The sequence below is a fragment of the Sinohyriopsis cumingii genome, unplaced genomic scaffold (assembly GCF_028554795.1).
Source record: "Sinohyriopsis cumingii isolate HCF-2022 unplaced genomic scaffold, ASM2855479v2 utg000229l, whole genome shotgun sequence".
NCBI lineage: Eukaryota > Metazoa > Mollusca > Bivalvia > Unionida > Unionidae > Sinohyriopsis > Sinohyriopsis cumingii.
The window spans coordinates 6743452-6764986 of record NW_028315879.1 but is presented as its reverse complement, the minus strand read 5'-3'; the positions used below and the strand labels follow the sequence as shown (position 1 = coordinate 6764986).

Here is a 21535-nt window from a genome sequence, read left to right as displayed (position 1 = left end):
ATCAACAGATTCAATGTATAGTTTAATTTGAAGTTATAAACACCTATTTATAGCTTATCTATAAAAATATAATTATACCAATTGACACAAAATTAACTACGCATTGTTTTGTTTTCAGAAAATTACTATAAATATAGTCACTGCACAAAACCTAGACAAATTCATGTACTAAAAGTTGCAAAATAATATTGACATACACAACATTGATTTAAAGCACACTTCAGTGGTCTATTTCTGTGCAGAACAAAATTACGGTTGTTGGTCTTAAAGGTATCTAGTTTGGTAGTAGCATTTAACTTCAACATATACTAAAATAGCCAAATATACTAGTCACCACCAGAAGATTATGTGCATGCTGACTGCTCGCTTGGTGAGTGGATTGATTGCCGACATCTTGCGTTCCAACCACAAACGGTCACTTCTGCAACCCGTTTAATATTGTTCTGTAAGTATATTTTGCAAGAACTGACGCGGTTAAGCTTATTGTACACTGTTTAAATATTACTTGGCAAAATAACTTTAAATTTAGTACAACCTGTCTGGGCTTTTTTAAAGTCCATAGCGGAGAGAATCTTTCTCTAGTTTCAACCCTTATGATTTTTCAGCCAGGAGAACGTCTTTCCTTTCTTAGAATGGGATTATTGAGGCGTACGGACAAATTATTCTGGTGCGCATTTGATGGTATATACTCAAAAATCACGCTGCCGGTTTCATTTGAATGAAATAGACAGCCGCTAATATTTCAAAGTCTTAACTTTTATTATAATTTAGTAAAGTATGAAGGTGTTCCTGAATAGTATTAGCTGATTTTGGTGTGCACTCGATTGTAACATAAATCATTTAAATGCACATTTTGTTGACTTGTTATTATTATTGTTTGGAAAGCAGTTTTCCAGATGACTCAAATGTGCCCGTCTATCGAACACGGCTATCATGAATTGTCAGATGCAGTCATCAATGTTATATTTTTTCAAGAGATCTAAGGATGCATCGTCCTTTAGGCGGGTAATTAGCTCTTTTACTGCATTTTCATCCAAGGCTCGTTGTTTATGGAATACATATTTGTCATTCTCGTCGAGAATGAACTCAAATTATTCCTTGGATACCTTATTGTTGTAAAGAGCCTATGACACGTGGTCGTGGATTATATTGAAACGGTTTTGATCAACAAGCGAATCTCGTGTTTTATGTTGCGGCTCATAGACTTCGTATTCAGTCCCAGACAACGCGATTCCAGTGCAGGTTGTGATGGAAAGGCGATGATTGTTGACAACAGGTCGATTCCGCTACATTCCCCGCCATAACCACCACAGTGTGCCTCGACAGCATTGACGGTACAGTAGTACCTTTTGTATATACCACACCACTGCTACGTCTGAGTCTCAGCAAGTAGGGAATTTTCAACCATCGAAATTTCTTTTCAAGCTAAACTTATGGGTATCATCGTTCTTTGAGTACCGCGGCACATTCATATTCCACAGTAAGGAGATTAGTGTAAATTTTTAATTGTTTGGGGTGGGGTAGAGGGCTCCTCTGAAGACAGCTGAAGACATATTGCAATATGCCGAAAGACGGTACCAGCAAAACGGCGATGGTGTCCAAGCAAATCTCAGTTGCCTTAATTATATATGTAGATCCAGGAAAGGCATTGTCTTCAACAAGCTAGTCAAGAGTCACGATTAGAGTTCCGTCTGTTCACAGGTTTAGTGATTGCTTCATTTGCTGGCTGATCATTCTAAAATGAAAGAATACATCTTTCTCGATAAGAACTATGTTGTTCCTGCCGGCGAGACGAGTGATACATAGTATTACATATCACTAAGGATATTTTATTATGAATTCGCTTCGCAGAATATCAGAATGCATTGTAGTTGCAATCGAGCCAGCAAAGCTGTTTAGGATAGCACTTTTATCTGTTTTGCCAAGCGCAATTATCCATAGCTAACAGATGGTTACCTCAGGGCGCTATGGATACAACCCAATGCTCAGTGCCTTAATAATTTCCATTTTCGTTCCATTATAATATGAATTTATACTTTTCAATCACAGCTGGCGTAGATTCTCCACTTGTAAATCATTTATAATGGTTGTCAAGTAATTGTTTTGCAAGCTGCGTCAATACTCCGTTGTCAGGATTGTCATGTTGCATCAATGATTTGTACTGCACGTCTAATTACACGTTATCGGCCTTTTTATATGTGGTAACCAATTGCGAAAGCCAAACATGGTTAGAGTGGATAAACATCCTGTATGATGTGCTCACCTAAGAAGGTTTCTGGCGAAAACATGGACACAAAGCTAGTTGCAAGGCTTTGGTGTGAAGCGTTAGCCAGAAAGGCAGTACTGCCCTTATGTACCGTTAATACCAAGTTTGCATAGATTGTAACCTATGCCCGGTTCCGTCGTCTTAATGCCGTGGAGGTTAATAAAGTAAAGACTAGCGACGGTGATGGTGTAGTTTACTTTGCTGCGTGCCAACCACCAAGGATTCTAAGCTTTGATTAATATCCCAGTTTTAAAGTGGTGCTGATGACTGCGCTGATTGTACTAAGAATAACATCCACGCGGTTGATGTCCCAGCATGATGTCCCACATAACTTGTGCAGCGCCAAATCCAAAGAAACCAGATCAAAACAACTCATGGTGTGCCATTACCTGTGGCGAATTCAACTGAAATACCTATCGATAGCTCAATGAAGCCACTATAGGTGGTATTATGGTCTTCTAAATGATACAATTATATTATCCCAGTAAGACTCATTACCGCATACAAAAACACCTTGTAGCAGGATATTTGTTCAAGTAATAGAATATGGTATTGAAGCATTAATCAGCGAGAGTAGGACGGCTCAATTACAGTAACAGCCGCCCAGCTTATTATTTTGTTGGCCTACCCGGTTACTTCAGATGTTCTAATGGATGATGAGGCCGCAACCATTTGTCCTCACAACTCTTCCACCATATCTATTTCGTGGCCTTTTATATGGATCGGTCACATCGGGAACATCTAATTGAAGTGTTATTGTTTTATTAGAGCTGGTATAATCGCACTCCTTCTTGCTCCATCTGGTACTTTCAATGTTATGTAAATCGAATATATAGTAGATCAGGTTAGTAACAATATGTGTTAACCAGTTATACAGTGTATTACATCCCCACGCCGTTAGCATATGGCTAAGCTTGTTTCAAAATTAAATAGAGAAAACAAAATGCGGTTGGTACTTTTTCCTTGCACTCACAGTGACCACAATATTAAATTTCTCCTTATAGCTTTATCGATCCCAGATGTTAACTTTTCTTTACAGACCAAACACAGGGTTATATCAATCACCTTAACTACTGAGCTAAAGGCTGAGCCGGAGTTGCCACTTCAACAATATTTCAGACGGAGAACTGCGCATATTGAACACATGTACATCAGGATATTAGAGACAATTGATCAGATATGCAACGTATCTGTTAAGTGGACACATTGGGAGATATCTAGAGTCAATGATACGAAGAGCGTCGCTTCAAGTGCAACATTTGGAAAATTATTTCAAAGACGACACAGCATTTTGCGATGAGGAAACTTTTCTAACCGGGGTAACGTATTAAATGCTTTCATAATACAGGTTTGAATTATGTTACTGTTACTCTTACTAATTAGATAACCTCTACGTGGTTTGAGGTATAATAAAATAAATAAGTCGAAAGATTATATTGTCACACAGTCATTCTTGACAATTTCTAGATTCTCGATACGATGTGACATCAAGGTAGATTTTCTCCCGAATATTTATATTTCAGGGCGGCAAACGTTCATTTTCCTGAGTCTTCTCCATCTTTTTGTTCCAACGCTTTGTAGACAGGTAAACTTTATTACTACACAGAGAATTATATAACAATTTGGGAATAACATATACCAATAGTTATCATCCATGTAATACCTTATATGCTGTCTTTTGTTCATAATGATTGCTATTTTATACAAGACATTTGTTCCATAATAAATATCTAGTGCACATTGATATCAGAAAGATTGTTTTGGGTGGGAGCCCAGCATCACGGACCTGTGTAGCTCGAACACTTTCAGAGCTTAACACAGTTTAATTAATTAAATAAATAATATAATAATTGTGAGTTGCCATGTTATGATCTGCGGATCGTCTTTTCTATTTCTGCATTCAAACTTGGATAATGTGGCCTTAATAATCTAATAGTCCAGTCCGGTAACCGACGCTCTACCTACTTTTGACTTTTGTATCAATCAAAACATGTCCACGATAGGACTGCTTGCAAGTTGGCTGACAAAAGCATGAGTGTGATGAGAGTTAGCATTGATTGTTAACCAGGCTTTATTAATTAATTCAATAAAGAGATTTTACATACCTTTGTACTATTTGTCATAGGGTTTCTACCGAAGTTTGTTTATAAACATATAGGTGACACTGTTAATGAAACAGAACCAGGCCATGCTAAGTATAGAAAGTACGGAAACCCTGGTAATTGAAGATATGGAGATGGTGAGAGAGTCAGAAGAATAAAGCATTGAATATGTAGAACACATATTTTCTACGGGCAGATTGATCTCCTAAATGGGAAAAGAAGGTATTTTCTTAGATAGGATTGGGTTGTCAATATTTATACGATAGCAGTTTCAAATTCAGACATTAGTTGATTTCTATTAACTGGGACCAGTTGGACTTTAGACAAGGGACAGGGACTAATGCTTGAATTGAAATTCTTATATGGTAAAACCTGTCCTTGCTGAAATGTCGCCAGTGTAATTGTGACATCAGCCATGTTCAAACGTTATAATATTTCGTAGTGTTCAAGGTCTGGCTGTCAAGAATGCAATATTTTGTATACAACTTTAGCATTAAGTTGTAATATGTATTCAGTGATCATAACAGTAGCACGATCATAAACGGTCTGGCGTAAGTAAACATTTGCCTGGAATGCCATGGAAAGACTTTGAAACATTGGGCTTCCACCTCAAGCCGTGCCCCATGCACCCTGCCCCCATTCAATGACGACATTCCTCGTGACTCCGTAAACACTTGCACAAAGAAATATATATTAGGTTAAATAAGCAAATGAGGAAACAGCAATTTAGGTTAGAATTTTATAATCTTATTTCTGACACAAGACAAGTGTTAGTATCCAAGTGCATACCTGACAATTATCAACGAACATTCGTATTATCAAAGCAATAGCCATTACGTAGGTGCTAGCCATAACATACATATTTGATATATATTACACATACGACTGTTACATATCACATACTAATAGAGTGTTGAAGGGGTCCTTGGTGGCTGAGTGATCTAAAGCGATCGTCTTTACCGATCAATGCCACCCAATCAATGTCCACTATGGTTCTAGTCTAGGGCTCGGTTAATGTGGGTAAATGAGAAAGTTTGTCGGTAGCTATCCATGAGTCAGTGGCTCTTATCTGCCCCCCCCCCCCCACCCCGGGTTCTTCCTCCTTCAGGTAATCACTAACATCGGAAACAATATCCACATGGCAGGACACATTTTCGTATCACACCTGTGACAGTTTCACGTTAGGAATGAACACAATCTAAGAAATATGCATCCTTTTTACCAAACCTGTGTAAGAGTCACGCTCCATAGCGAGAGGTTCATTAACATTCCTCAATAACTCCTGCCTTAACAAAACAGTTTGCAACACATTCTGTAGAAAGATCACGCTTTGAACGGTAAACCATATTCATTGCGGAAAGTTCATTTAATGTACGCACCTTTGTTGCTGTTGTAACTTTGTTGTTGTTGTTGTTGTTGTTGTAGTCGTCGTCATCAAGGTACGTTAGGCATCTTTGGATTGGAGCACGTAGGTACTTTGACGTATATTCCTAATATTTTCATTTCTAATTTTGTGTATAATCAAACATATTTTATTTTACTCACCGGGAAAATTTCAGACATGTTCACAACAATCAGAATTGAAAACTTCACGCTGTACTTAATTAGTCAACATAACTGTTTAGAACTAAATTGTTGCAAATCTATAATTTCAAACTAATTAACAGAAAGAAGCTAAGCAATAAAAAAGTTAGTAAAATTAATGAATCATTTATTTATGTCAGTTAAAAAATTAAAATATGAGAGGAATTGTGAATTTGATACCAGATAATCCTAAATATTTTATCACAAGTCTAAAAGTAAATTGGGTACCGTATGAATTTCAGTACTTAATGTGTTGATGTACCAATAATTTTGAAAATGTTAATGTTCCAACAATCTTGACGAATTATAATTAATTATATTATCCAGAATATCTTTAAAAGAACTGACAATAATCCGAAAATTGTGTTATAGTCCAAAACTGAGCTTACAAAACTGAGCTTACAAAAGAAATAAATAATTGTTTCTGTCGTCATATATATATATATATATATATATATATATATATATATATATATATATATATATATATATATATATATATATATATATATATATATAAAGAGAGAGAGAGAGAGACTATCATTTGACCCATTGTGCAATTGTATTTTCCAGAAACCGTCCCTAACTTGTAAACAAGTCCAGGTTTCTAGTACAATCTAATATAATAAATAAGGTTAGGCATTGAACTCAAACCGAACTAACAATCTATACAAATTCTGAAAATCACGTAGGCAAAAAATCTATTCTCAATCACTGACAAAGGTCAAGCACATAATATAAATTAAATATACATAAAACAGCCAAAGGATATTTCTAAAGTATCTTCAGAAACTATTTCAGGATTCCATTGAACCAGCAATCCGCGATTGTAAGAAACAAATTATGAACAAGGTATGATTATCACGCCTTTGTTCCATATCATCGCTGGTTATTAATGACGTTTTATTATCATGTTTTCGTTACTTGTCGATTTTGTGTTATGCTTTGTTCGCTAAAGGACCGTCGTTGTTTTTTAATTGAACTAGAAGCCTCAGGTGATAAATACGTTATAACTGAGCCATTTGTTACAGGCGAACAACACAAATCAAACGCTGTATCGAGCTAAACGTTATAAGAAAGGAATATAAGGAAGCTTTACATATTAAATAGAAATTTGATCTGGTATACTAATGTCAAACGTTCTAACAGAAGAAACGTATCCAGGAAAGTAATAAATATTATCACGTTCATACATGAGAGTTCTCATGACATGCGTATTACAATCAAGTATGTACGAAAAATTCTTGCATTGAAAGTATAGTAAATCTATCCGCTTAAAATATTTTCAGACTTTGAAAAGATAGATAAACGTATCTCAGCTAAGCCAGATGTCACATGGAAATAGAAGCTTGGAGAAGCACGAGGAATCGGATATGCTTCCAGACAATGACACTTCGGGGCCAAATTCTTCGGAATATTCTACAGTAAATGGGAGCCAAGACAGCCATCATCTGCTCCCAAATCTTAGCTTTGATCATTACTACGATGATTCATATTATTCGGTGTTCTTTTACCCATTGCATGATTTCGAAGAAAATGCTTATATCTATGTTTGGACATTCCTTGTTATTCTAACGACCTTTGCAAATGTGCTGATCGTAGCAGTTTTCGTCCGAAAAAGTATGAGAACAACGACCAACCTTATCCTTCTCTTCGTCGCAATATCGGACTCTCTTACTGGACTTGTAACCTTGCCTACGTATATACATGTCGTCACCAGTGGAAAGCAGGGATGGGTCGGTCTGAGTGAAAGCTGGTGTGAGGCATTAATGATCTCTAAGTTTTATATATCCCAGGCTTTCCACACGATGTCCATATGGCAGACATTGTTGCTAGGATTTCAAAGATTTGTTTGTGTCTGGTTTCCATTCAAAACAAACTCTTGGTTGACTACTCGCCGAACTTTGATCGCAGTCACCATCATCACTATATGTGCGTTCGTCATCCATACTTACCATCTTAATGAGAAGAAAGCAGACAAAACACAAGGTTTCTGTCGGTGGGCTAGGGAAAATCCATGTGTGAAACTTTGCACCTATCTGTGGATAACTCTGTTACTTGTGAATATACTGCCGTGCGTGTTATTACTTGTTCTCACAATCCTAATGATCCAAAAGTTGTTTCGTCCAAACATTCGAAAACTCTCGCTCAGTGCAGAACAAAGTCGAGAGAGGGATAAACAAAATAAAAGAGTCTCCATTATTGTGGTCTGTATTGCTATCATCTTCATGATTCCAGAAATCCCATACGGTATTTTTCTACTGGTGACTGTAGTCAAAAGGCATAGCGGTCAAGGAATCCTGGCACAAAGAGAATATCGTCTTTTCCATCTTATATACGAGATTGCCTTGTTGCTAAGTTTCCATGCAAATTTTTGGATCTATATAATTATGAACAGACGTTTCAGGGACGAGTTGAAATCGATCTTCCTAGATATTATGAGAAATTTTCCATCAAGGCGTGCCACTGCCCCCCTTACTACTGTCTCCATGGAAACGATCCAGAGTTAATCCCATAGAACAAAGGGAACGGATGGAACGACAAATCTACCTTTGTGTAAATCTACACCATAATAAGTTACAAATATTACGGGAGGTTAGTTTATGAAAATTACGGTAACGCATACCTCCTCTGAAGCTACTCAGGAGCGAAGTTTAATGTCATGTCTTTCTGTAAGATGCTGCTTGACCCTCGAAACAATTCATCTTGGAAAACATCGCGTCTAGACAAGCGGATGGATAATAGAAGAGATATATTTGGCTAATAACAAAGGATGGATATTTGTCACTGATATCAAAATTTAATTAGTTGGATACTTGTGAATGCCGCTTGAAATAGTTTGGAAATAGATAGCTCAAGAAGATCTGTTATCTGATTTGTTTTTAAGTCAACATGTCCACGTTAATGAACCTTAAATGTTTCAGTTCGAATCAGTGTGGTATATATTTTAATGACCTAATACAGGAAAAATCGTAAATGTTGAAGATACAAAATTCACAACACAATAGTATACCAATTCTAATTCTTTACAATCTATTGCATGTCGTATCAAATAAATGGAAAAATTTAATTAAAAATCTGTAAATAAAAAAATTATTTCAATGAAATTCATATTACTGGTTTAGAAAAATCTGTAGATCATTGCTTTACTTGAAATGAATTATACCTGTTCTTAATTATGCTAATTACAAGATTTAAAAAGTGCACTAAGCACAAACTAATGAAACGGAATTAATTTAATATTCGGTTTTACTACGATTATAGTTATCTAAAGATAACACGTACCAATATAAATATTAAATGCTGTATTATTGTCACACAGAACTTGATTCAAAGCCAAACATAAATTTATTTGGATTACAAATTATACCTATCCATTCAAACATAAGAATAAACTATGACATTTAAATCAAGTATTAAAATCTATTCAGTATTATAGAAAACCTGAATTTAACTCGACCCACGTGTACAACAAGCAAGTAATCAAAACATTAAACAATGCAGTATATAAAAGGTGCACTTTATATTCAACATGTATACAGTCAAAAACATACACATATATGTAAATATGTATACTGTACATTCGTGCTTTATAATGTTCAAAATATACACAAAAACAAACATATGTATGTATGTATGTATGTATGTATCTATGGATGTATCTATGTAGGTATCTATGTATATAGTCTTCGAAATGCATAAAACAACAAATATTTACTTATATGTACAACGTTTTTCTATATCAGAACTTCCTATATTGTACATGAAATTTGTATTATTCGGACATATTTCGTCGAGCAGGTGAACATATTATGTCCGTTAGTTACTTGAAACAATGAAAATGTATTTTTATATTATGCTTAAAAACGTATCAGTGCTTAAGTGTATAGCAGAATGAAGTAACAGATTTCTAAATGTCATGACACTTGTTCGTCGTTTTTGTTCTGCTGTGCTTTTTGTACAATCGCACAGAAAGTATGAATAGTACCATAATTCCTCTACCTAATCTGAAGTGTAGAAAGGCACATACATGGGGGAAACAACTTGAGAAAAAAAATAAAGTTCATGGTGAGGTTCGAGCGTGCTTCTCATGCGTTACATATTTCATTCAAATGTATAAAGCGATCACCATCATGGCGGATGATATATTTGCATGATAATGTTACCATCTCAATAAAGAAGTTGAAAATGAGAACAATCTTCTCTTGGATTATCCACTTCTTCATGGATCGCATAAAATAAGAATTGTATTCATAGAAGAACGTCTTACTAGTGTGTGCGTTTGTGTTCATTTTACATCAGTCAGGATTTCACATGTATGTCTTCTACGTAGTAGGTTTGAGGCCGTAGAGTCTCCCGCATATTAGCTATGTAGTCTAAGAATTTATGGCCTCAAACGGTTTCATAGCCTCAAATGGAATACTAATGTTAAAATGACAATGGGATTATGGCTCAAGGAGTTTAAAGTTTGAAGTTCTATTCTTTTGGTCTCATCACAATGAAACAAAGAGCAAAACAATAACACAGTTGGCATTGACAGACTAGTATCTCTCTGTTCCAGTGATGTGGGTGGCTCTGAAAAGGGCCGTTGTCGTTTGCAAACGAGAGAGAGTTAGCATACGTGGCATCACGCCTGTCTTATTTTCTTCCCCTAACATTGTAACACAAGTGGTCCACACAACAATGATCTTTTCAGACAGTCTTCTCTCTCGTCAGAGATTTGTTCCTTTCATATTGCTTTTTTTCTGTGATGTGCGTGATAATGAACTGACATCTGATACTCATGGTCAAAATACATTTCCGCAATCAGTGTTGATGCCTCTACCCTAACGGACACTGTACACATCTTGACCGTGCTGAGAACATGTGAAACAATGGGACAAGGAAATCTTGTGTGAGTGTGTTTGTACGTTCAATGGCATTATAACATTCCCAAAACTTAGTCTCACATTGTTCTCTTCAATATTGTGTTTTATGTGACGCGCATGATCGCCCACGATGATCTGACATACATCTGATAGTCCTGGATAAAATGCAACCATGAAATAAGTGTTCATGCCTATACTCTAGCAGGCATGTTATACGTCTTTACCCTCTTGAAAACAAGTGAAACAATAGGACAAAGCAATTTTGTGTGTATGTTCCGTCAGCGCAAAAGACGTGTCACCAAATTCAGAGTGGGAAGTCTCTATTTGAATGCGAAGACAAAGGGCGCTTGACGTCCCATTCAGCATGAAGGCGGGTCAGTGTTCGTACTGTTTATCATTGTGACATAGTTTGAGTACTTCGAAACCATGAGAACCAACTACTGGGGTGTGCCTGCTGTGGATACTCAGAGTAATAGTATTACCACTACGAATGCAAATATAATACTTCCAGAACAAAATTTCTTTAACTTGGAATTAGCTGATTTTCTGTCGTATTTGCAAACATTTGTGACTACGATAGTAATGCTACTTTCACCGCCTTTGTCTGTCGTTATCTTCGGTGCAGGATTTCAGAAAAAGACAGAAGGAAGAAATAAAAAGTTCGTTTTACAACGGCAGAAAGAAGCAGAACAAGTATTTTTATTTATCAACAACAAGAATAGGAAAGAAGAAGAAATCGAGAACAAGAGAAAATGTAAATTTTAGAGCCTGAAGGATGACAAAAGAAAGAAATGCAAACAAAACATTATATGTGCTGCAAGACATTTGTGCAGAGTTAAGGTTTCTGAGGCAAACGTATCAGACGTCTTTCACTCAAATAAAGAATAGGAGGCTTTCAATTACCCGGGTTTCCATACCTTCGGTCATCACTATGTCCACTGACTGAAGAAGCAGCAGTTATTAAAACAGTTATCAAATCGTCAACAGCAAGAAGAGGAGAACTAGGACTTTAGATAGTTAACGCTTAAAGTCAAGTCAAAGAGTTTATCAAAACAAACCCCTATTCGAGGCGACCTAAATATCTTAGAAAATAGATACTTCTCAATGATTGCCAGATTAAGTAAAATTTAAATCCCATTTCCTTTGCCAGAATGGTTTCCGTGTGTGAGTGCGTATTGAAGTAACTTATCTACAGCATTAAAAAACATTAAAGACAAAGGAATGCTTTTTCTGTAGAATATTCTCTTTTTTTAAATCACAATAAAAATTTCCAAGGACATTACAAAAGTCAAGTTTCTTTTTTTTTTCTTTCTTTCTTTCACTGTGTCTTTTTTTGTCTTGAATTTCTTAAACGGCCTTACCTCTTCTGCTGTGATTTCTAGTTGTCTTGATGCTTGCATGTTTTGACGGGTCTGGTACGGGTTCTACCTCTGTTTCTGAAAAATGCTCCGCCTCCACTCTCTCCTCCCTGTGTTCTCTTTTTTCCTTGGACACTCTGAAGACTAATGTCCTATCTCCTGACAATGATAACATATCTCCTTGTCTTTGTCTCTCCTGTATCCTGTCTTTCCTTCGCTTTGAAGTTATGGGTATTCTGGAGTCCAATATCCTGACAGATCTATCAGGTATTTTTACTTTATCTCGAAAGGTGGAGTAGTTCGTAGTCTATTCTGAAGTATACTTTCGAATGACGCTCTGCAAGTCTCTGAGCAGAAGGGTAATCTGTTTTGACTCTTGCATCTTCAGCTGAATGAATGTTATTTATTCTTGGGGCAAGAAACTCGCCCTATTTAGATGGAACAAGTGTGGGTGTAAAACTTAGTCAAATGAAAGTTTGGAATCAAGATGAAAGAATCACATTATTCAATTGAGAAACCAGAAGAAGACGAAGAAAACAAGAGGCGACGACAACGACGACTTTCCATGTCGTCCCAAACTCTAGCTGCAATGTTATATCAGGTGACTTAGAAGATGACATGAGTGAGCCCCATCCAACACCCTCAACTTCTACTACAAGATCAAGAGAGTCCAGATACACCAAACGCTAAAGTCGTCCAGTAGCTGTCGAATATTATTATATCAGTTTGAGAGCGCAAAATTGGCTTCCAACATTATCGATCGTTTGAGACTTTCCATTACTCACAACAGTTGAAGTCGAATGTCTGTATCAAGTTTTGTACAAAGGCAAAATTAGCAATCTAATGACAAGTTTTATACGACCGATGGAAAAGCCACACTTCATAGGGCCCACGTTTCACCTCCTCAAGGTAGCGGAACACACAGAAAAGTGTTGATAGTGGATGTCATTCGCAGCTCCAAATGCAGTATTGTCCACATTAACAACTCCAAGAACTAGAAATGCTTAACTCGTGGCATTGTCCTGGGACGAACGAAACTCACAAGAAATATAGTGTAGCATGGAAATGAGCATGGAAAAGTATCCGACAATCGAACAGAGCCAAACAACGAAAGAGCCAGAACTCCTTTTCCCAGCAGGTATGCATATATAACGAGACAGTCTGTGGCATTCCCGAAATGCAAAAGCTTCAAAACTTCTTCGCTCCTTGCAATACGTTAAAGATAGATCATCAAGTGGTTCCCAGAGCTCTCCTGTTTTGAGGAACTAGATTTCCACTACGTAAAATACATTCATATGTGTCATCACCAAGAACATTTCAATAACATAAGTAGAACAGGGTATATTGGAAAAGTTTATTATTGTGAGAAATGTGTCCATGGATTTTGCAGTTGGGCCCAACACGTTCAATGCGGAGAGAGATGCCGGGAAAATTTAGCGTCCAAAGTAGGCATTCCTGAATGAACATATTGCTCCATTTTGCATGTGTACCATTGTCAGCCTAAGTTTTAGGAGTAACATCGCATGAAACATGTTAGCCAATAGCATATATGTGCTGGCGAAGTGTTGTGCTCCACTTAGGGACATCTAATTTGAGCCATTAGCTCCAGGTCACACGTTTATCCAGGGAAAATTGTGGACTTGGAAGATCAATGCTACATACAAAAATATGAGAATGAACTGGAGGATGACATATAGGAATACCAGCACAAGAACAAAAAAGGCAAATTTCACCCTTTTTACCTTGAACATACACAGAAGTTTGGAACTAACGTCCGTAATTTCTTCATAACTCATCCCACTTGTGAGAAGTGCATACAATAATCTATATCAGATCAATGTTCCAGTTGTAGGAAGTGAATAAATCTGTCTTCCTGATTTTATCCAATGGATCTTAAACCCTACCGACAACTCTTGGAGAAAAGTAGATATCCACTGATGCAGGGACTGACATCGATATAGCTCACAATATCTCAGGATACGACGGACAATTTCTTCAGAAGAAAGCACTAAATTCCTCACAATTACCACGAACGGAGCTAAAAGTATCTACTTAAAGGCCTGGCGTATACAATTTAAAGATGCCATGGATTATTTGGCCAAGCCTTGGAGTGGAATGACTAAAATGGTTATAATGATAGAAATAGCCAAAGAGAATTTTCCATAACGAAGAGCTAATATACACTTTGTGCTCTCGCGTTTCCTTTATGTTTACTACTACATCCCCGATGGTTCGCTTATAAAACAGCGAGGAGAATTCTATACATGGTAAAAAAACACACTCTTCAACCAGTTTGACTTTCAGGAACAGAATTTAAAATATTTGTGATCTGATGTGGAAATTTGACGCAGTTGCTGTGGAGCATTTCAACAATTATTTCAGGGTCACGGAGGAATCGAACTTTTCAAGGTAGCAATTACTACCATCGCTAAAGCTTGTGGATTAGTGTATCAAAAGAATGTTATGCCTGAGAACAAACTTGACATAAGACCACCTCAAACTTATCGTTATGTCAGCCTTCGATACCCCACCAAAGTGTTCCTTTAAGTTGCATTACTTGTGAGAAAGTGAACACAACCGGATACAACAAGCTGGAAACGGTGGAAATGAAAATCAGAACTCTTTCTGTGGATGGCTGGGATTTAGAAAACCCTAGGGTCGTCTAATAATTCCAGGAATGTTTATTTTGTCTCGTGTTTCCCTCAAAACATCAAAATCCTTTCTCAGAATTACCATGGAAGAGTTCTACAAGCAGGCATACCAACGAGGCCTGATGTTAGAAAAATAAGGATACCATGTCGTAATAATGTGGTAACACGAGGACGATCAACGTTCAGAACCGATCCAGAATTTATATGTATTACCGAAAATTACGACATGGTCGACAACAAATGTTTGAACCCACGCAACAGTTTCTTTGTATAACGAACCAGTACGATATGCTTGCTGTACGACGTAGATCTGAATTCGAATCTGAATGTGTACAGTGCAGGAAAATCAATTTGCACCAGAAAATAGAGAATAATAGAAAGTTAATAGTATTGTTCAACATCTGTCTTGAAGCTCTCCACTGATTTCGCGCTAACAACACTGTCACCATGATTCCAGTCCACAATTGTTTTTAAGAAGAAATTTCTAAATTGTTCTGTTCTACATTGCTCAACCACATAACATCTACTATTATTTGATACTAGTTTTTCAACAATGTTTATACTTTCAAAATATGGACAAGATTTGGCTCTAATCTGGCATTTTTTCTTAATGGTTGAAAAATACATGTGGCGAGAGAGCTGGCACAAACCCCTCGACTACTTTACAGAGATATGTCAAACGAATCCTACTGTCTTGGAGTGTTGGTATACCCAGGTCAGTTATCGTTTTGGTTATGCATCCTGCTTCTCTGGTTTTGTAGTCACCCGATACAACTCTTGCTGCCTGGTGTTGAAACTTATTGATTCTATCAACATCTTTATGATAGTACGGATCCCAGACCACACAACCATATTCTAACACGGATCTGACTATTGCTAGATAGGCATTTTGTCTACATCTCTGCTGACAATGTCTGAGGTTTCTTTTTAGAGATGCTAGTGTAGTCGTTTTAGCTTTCTTGATCCATTTGATAATAAGCAATTCCTACTTGAAGTCCTAATATAGTGTTGGTCCAAGATAGGGGTTTTCACTGTCATGTTGTATTATATGGTTATTTAAGGCGTAGAAGTGAGATGAATTCGTTGTTTTGCTGGATGTATCTCAGGGAGGAAAAACAAATTCATCGATGTGTGTTCTTTGCATCCATCGGTTTGCAAATATGCTCGATTCCCTACAAGACACAATGAATTATGGACAGAACTCATAGAAGTGGAACACATTCATCAACACGATGCACTGATCAAAATGCAAAGTGTTACCTCGAACTCATTTGTACCAACCCGTCTTGGTACTTCATTGACAAAAATCAATCACGTTCAACGATGGTATCACATAGATGAAAAACGCGCTTTGACTGGAACGTGGGAGAGTGTCGAATTGTTTCGTGCACTAGATTCTCGATACCGAATGTTAAACGTCTATGAAGTTTGGAATTTTCCTACCAAAGAACAATAAAATAGAAAGATTCGAGTCCAATAATTAGTTCAAGCTACGTCAACGAATTTCTGAAACAGAAACACAGTTTGAGTGGCTATCATCTTCGTGTCAGACTCCAGAAGTCAAAGACAAATTAAAAGAACAGCAAAGCCCGTGGAAATGAACAAATGAAGACGTTAGTGTGCCAAAAATCATATCAAATTGTTTGTGGTGAAAGTTGGCACAACGTCCGGTGCTGCCCAATACGAATACTTGGCAGGTCCATGCTCCACATTCAAATATAGCACGACAAATTGAAACTGATGAAACAGCGAAGATTTGATCTTGGTTAATTACAAAAAAGCGACCGGGTTTGCAACTCCAGATGCGTTTGGAAATGTTGCCATTACAACATAGGCCACATCCATTGTTCATTTAACATTGTACGAAACCTTAAAACGTTTAGGAAATCGCTTTCTTTACTTTGCCATCGACATTTATATGTACATGCATCACACACAAGAGCTATCACCCAAAATTCGAAGGGGACCATTTAGGTGCATGGACTGACTAGCACCCGGAAGACAATATCTTAATGTTTGCTAGCAATGGCCCCGACATTATCGAATGCCATTATCTACGCTGAGAGGGGTAAATTAATACAAATTGCAAAGTCTAAGAAATCGATGACGAAGAAGACGTGTTGAAAAATTCTTAACAGTTTGCATAAGATTCAGATTTGTGGGTGACAACGTTATATCCACATAATATTGTATGTTTCCAAAACAATCAAATCGTCCGTTGTCCATAAGAAATCGTTTATCACATTGTTTGCGAGAAACAAGTGTGAATTCCAGACCTTAACACTTCACCGTACGAACACATTGCGCTCCAGTACAACAAGGTTCCAAGTCAGTCATCATGAATGATTATAACTTTGATACATCAAGCATTGACCAACTGCAGACTCCAACATCAAAGAATACAAATTTCATCTGACCTTGTCTGACTAATGCGATTGTGTCAGTCGAATGAATACTTTTAGAAATGGCCTGAAGATACAAATGGACTACCCACTCCCTACTCTTTAACTAAAGCAGGATTTGTCTACTTTAGGCAGGGTTGAGAGCGAAACGCAAAGTTTTCAGTTTTGGTATACCATCCGTATTTATTATAAAGATTCAGCTACCATACACCATACTTGATGACATCGGTGCTGTTTCTTTGATCTTTTCCATCGATCGCAATACGGTACCTTAGGGTCGGTACCCGTTTTGCAGTATAAAAAGGGGAAGACTTCCAGAACACACACTTCATCATGAATACAAACGCCGACCTAGAAATATTGATTTTTGAACACAGCAATAGAATGAGTTGGGTTTGTTTCCACACTAGAGGTTCGCACTTTGACCGTGTCATGCAGAAAGAAAAAATAATTCTCAATTTCGCTTTGAAAATGATAGGCACGCCAGAATATTCATCAATATATTGATAGTTTTCATCCAAAATTAAAGAAATAGGCTACTTTTGTTTATTGATGACTATATTTAGAATATAGGTCCACTCAAACTCAAACTTCTTACGTAAGATTTTAATTATGAACCAAATACTAACTACATGATATATATTTGTTAATGCTACAAATACACTTTAAATGAATAAATACACATCGTCCACTTGCATATCTTGCTGTGAAAAACATGACGGTACAATGAGAACTTCAACAGTGTGTGGTTGTATTTTAATGTATGATATCAAATCTGCATACCGTTATAATTTGAAAATGATTTGTGGAATAAACTAAAACAAAATAAATGGAGAAGAAAAATGTAAACAATTTTCTGGCCAGAAAAGTAATGCAGGTGGGCGTGGTTTTAAATAAAATAAAGGGTTCATACAGTTATGACTTTAAACAATTCAAACGGGGCTAGCCATTCGGATGCAGTAAATCGTAATGACAAAAGAAAAAATTGATAATAATTATAATTATATGAAGTCATATTAGCTTTTTCTCGTTATCCATGTAAACCATGCTAGTGCTGAGCCAACATCGATGTCAGTTTCTAATACATGGTAAAAGAAGGGCTTATTCTAAAGTTGTGCGAACTTGTAGACTGGACTCATGTGTTTCTGTTTTTTTTCTGTGTTGCAAAAGCAGAGGTTTAAACAACTTAACAAACAGCAGACCACTGAGCTTAAACAGAGGTTTAAACAACTTAACAAACCGGCGACCACTGATTTTATTATGAATAGGATGTGTTAGATTTACGTATAAATACATTTTTCAATTGTATATTTAAAATTTCTGCGTTGGAAATGAATGAACAAAGTACTTTGGGGAAGAAAATCTTTAGTCACTTTGCCTATGAGATACCAGTTGGGTGGCTATAAGGTCATCTTAATAGTGTATTTCTACAAATAAATGCATAGATACAATAATATTTTATGTGGATGCCGTTCCTGGCTATCTATCGACATTCTGAGTTGCTGTGTCCTCAAAGCAATTCTGAAACCACTTTTATATCATGATTCTAACATTATTTCATGTACTATATATTGAATAAATTGTCTTAGTCCACAGGTTCTGTTTTGTTACGTTATTCTCGTTATGCGGTTTAATCATTATCCACGTCAATAGCCTGCTAATTGCTGGATTTCCGAAGTGTAAATGATTCATGATATCTTAGTCGTAATTTGTACAACTGTCCGTGGTGGCATATGGTGGAGACCGATGGTACAGATACGTCTCCACTCCACATGGGGTGGACTCTCAAGATACAAGGTGTCTCTACACTCAACATAGAGTGCCCTTCTGAGATCCTAATGATGAATTGTTGTTTAATAGTCACAATATACATTTAACTGTTAGGCCAAACTAACGAATTGTCTCTCGTTCTTTCACACAACAATTCTACCTTGGAAATTTTCTCAATGTCAAGAGTGAAAAGATGGCCGTTATCACTTAACCAACTAGAAGCAGCTGTTCCGTTTTTTAGTGCCGTTTTGATGATATTTGTGCTTGTTGCCTCTCTTCATCTACGTTATTGTGTTCATTATGTATTGGCTGTTCAATTCGTATGTGTTTCGTCATCTCCTTGTTTTGGAAATGAGAAAAATTATACTTTTTCTCAGCTGTCTTGCTCCACTGTTTTTGAACAAACCGCCATCACATGATACTCACCAGTCAACCCGTTTATGCTATGATGGACCCTCATTAATTGCTTTAAATGATCACTCTTTGGCTCTCCACACTACATTGTGCTCTAGACTAAACGAACTGGGACTACATTTATCATTACCTAAATGTAAACAGAAGCGAAAAAAGAAACGTTGTTTCAAAGCTGGCCGGCGTAGAACAGGAAGAAGAATTCCAGTTATCTCCCTTATTTCGGTTCAACAATTTAAAAAAAAAAATTCGACCGATAATTTAGATAGTCTAACTCAAATCCCTATTCATTCGTTAACCTTTGTGTCAACTATTTGAGAGATACCTCTGCTTATTGCATTATTCAATGCCCAGTCAGTAGGACCACCGGAAAAGCGCATAGAAACAGTTAATTTTATCAACGACCAGCAAAGCCCGTGGAAATGAACAAATGAAGACGTTAGTGTGCCAAAAATCATATCAAATTGTTTGTGGTGAAAGTTGGCACAACGTCCGGTGCTGCCCAATACGAATACTTGGCAGGTCCATGCTCCACATTCAAATATAGCACGACAAATTGAAACTGATGAAACAGCGAAGATTTGATCTTGGTTAATTACAAAAAAGCGACCGGGTTTGCAACTCCAGATGCGTTTGGAAATGTTGCCATTACAACATAGGCCACATCCATTGTTCATTTAACATTGTACGAAACCTTAAAACGTTTAGGAAATCGCTTTCTTTACTTTGCCATCGACATTTATATGTACATGCATCACACACAAGAGCTATCACCCAAAATTCGAAGGGGACCATTTAGGTGCATGGACTGACTAGCACCCGGAAGACAATATCTTAATGTTTGCTAGCAATGGCCCCGACATTATCGAATGCCATTATCTACGCTGAGAGGGGTAAATTAATACAAATTGCAAAGTCTAAGAAATCGATGACGAAGAAGACGTGTTGAAAAATTCTTAACAGTTTGCATAAGATTCAGATTTGTGGGTGACAACGTTATATCCACATAATATTGTATGTTTCCAAAACAATCAAATCGTCCGTTGTCCATAAGAAATCGTTTATCACATTGTTTGCGAGAAACAAGTGTGAATTCCAGACCTTAACACTTCACCGTACGAACACATTGCGCTCCAGTACAACAAGGTTCCAAGTCAGTCATCATGAATGATTATAACTTTGATACATCAAGCATTGACCAACTGCAGACTCCAACATCAAAGAATACAAATTTCATCTGACCTTGTCTGACTAATGCGATTGTGTCAGTCGAATGAATACTTTTAGAAATGGCCTGAAGATACAAATGGACTACCCACTCCCTACTCTTTAACTAAAGCAGGATTTGTCTACTTTAGGCAGGGTTGAGAGCGAAACGCAAAGTTTTCAGTTTTGGTATACCATCCGTATTTATTATAAAGATTCAGCTACCATACACCATACTTGATGACATCGGTGCTGTTTCTTTGATCTTTTCCATCGATCGCAATACGGTACCTTAGGGTCGGTACCCGTTTTGCAGTATAAAAAGGGGAAGACTTCCAGAACACACACTTCATCATGAATACAAACGCCGACCTAGAAAGATTGATTTTTGAACACAGCAATAGAATGAGTTGGGTTTGTTTCCACACTAGAGGTTCGCACTTTGACCGTGTCATGCAGAAAGAAAAAATAATTCTCAATTTCGCTTTGAAAATGATAGGCACGCCAGAATATTCATCAATATATTGATAGTTTTCATCCAAAATTAAAGAAATAGGCTACTTTTGTTTATTGATGACTATATTTAGAATATAGGTCCACTCAAACTCAAACTTCTTACATAAGATTTTAATTATGAACCAAATACTAACTACATGATATATATTTGTTAATGCTACAAATACACTTTAAATGAATAAATACACATCGTCCACTTGCATATCTTGCTGTGAAAAACATGACGGTACAATGAGAACTTCAACAGTGTGTGGTTGTATTTTAATGTATGATATCAAATCTGCATACCGTTATAATTTGAAAATGATTTGTGGAATAAACTAAAACAAAATAAATGGAGAAGAAAAATGTAAACAATTTTCTGGCCAGAAAAGTAATGCAGGTGGGCGTGGTTTTAAATA

At 36.8% G+C, this 21535-nt stretch overlaps 1 protein-coding gene across 1 annotated transcript; it reads left to right on the top strand.

Annotated features, from left to right (window-relative positions):
* The first annotated feature begins 3458 nt into the window (after window positions 1–3458).
* On the top strand, window positions 3459–12107 carry LOC149774494 (sex peptide receptor-related protein 2-like). Its single transcript, XM_089945189.1, has 2 exons — window positions 3459–3585; window positions 7242–12107. The coding sequence occupies exon 2, from the start codon at window positions 7281–7283 to the stop codon at window positions 8460–8462; it is 1182 nt and encodes a 393-aa protein (XP_089801315.1). The 5' UTR covers window positions 3459–3585; window positions 7242–7280; the 3' UTR covers window positions 8463–12107.
* Window positions 12108–21535: the final 9428 nt, after the last annotated feature.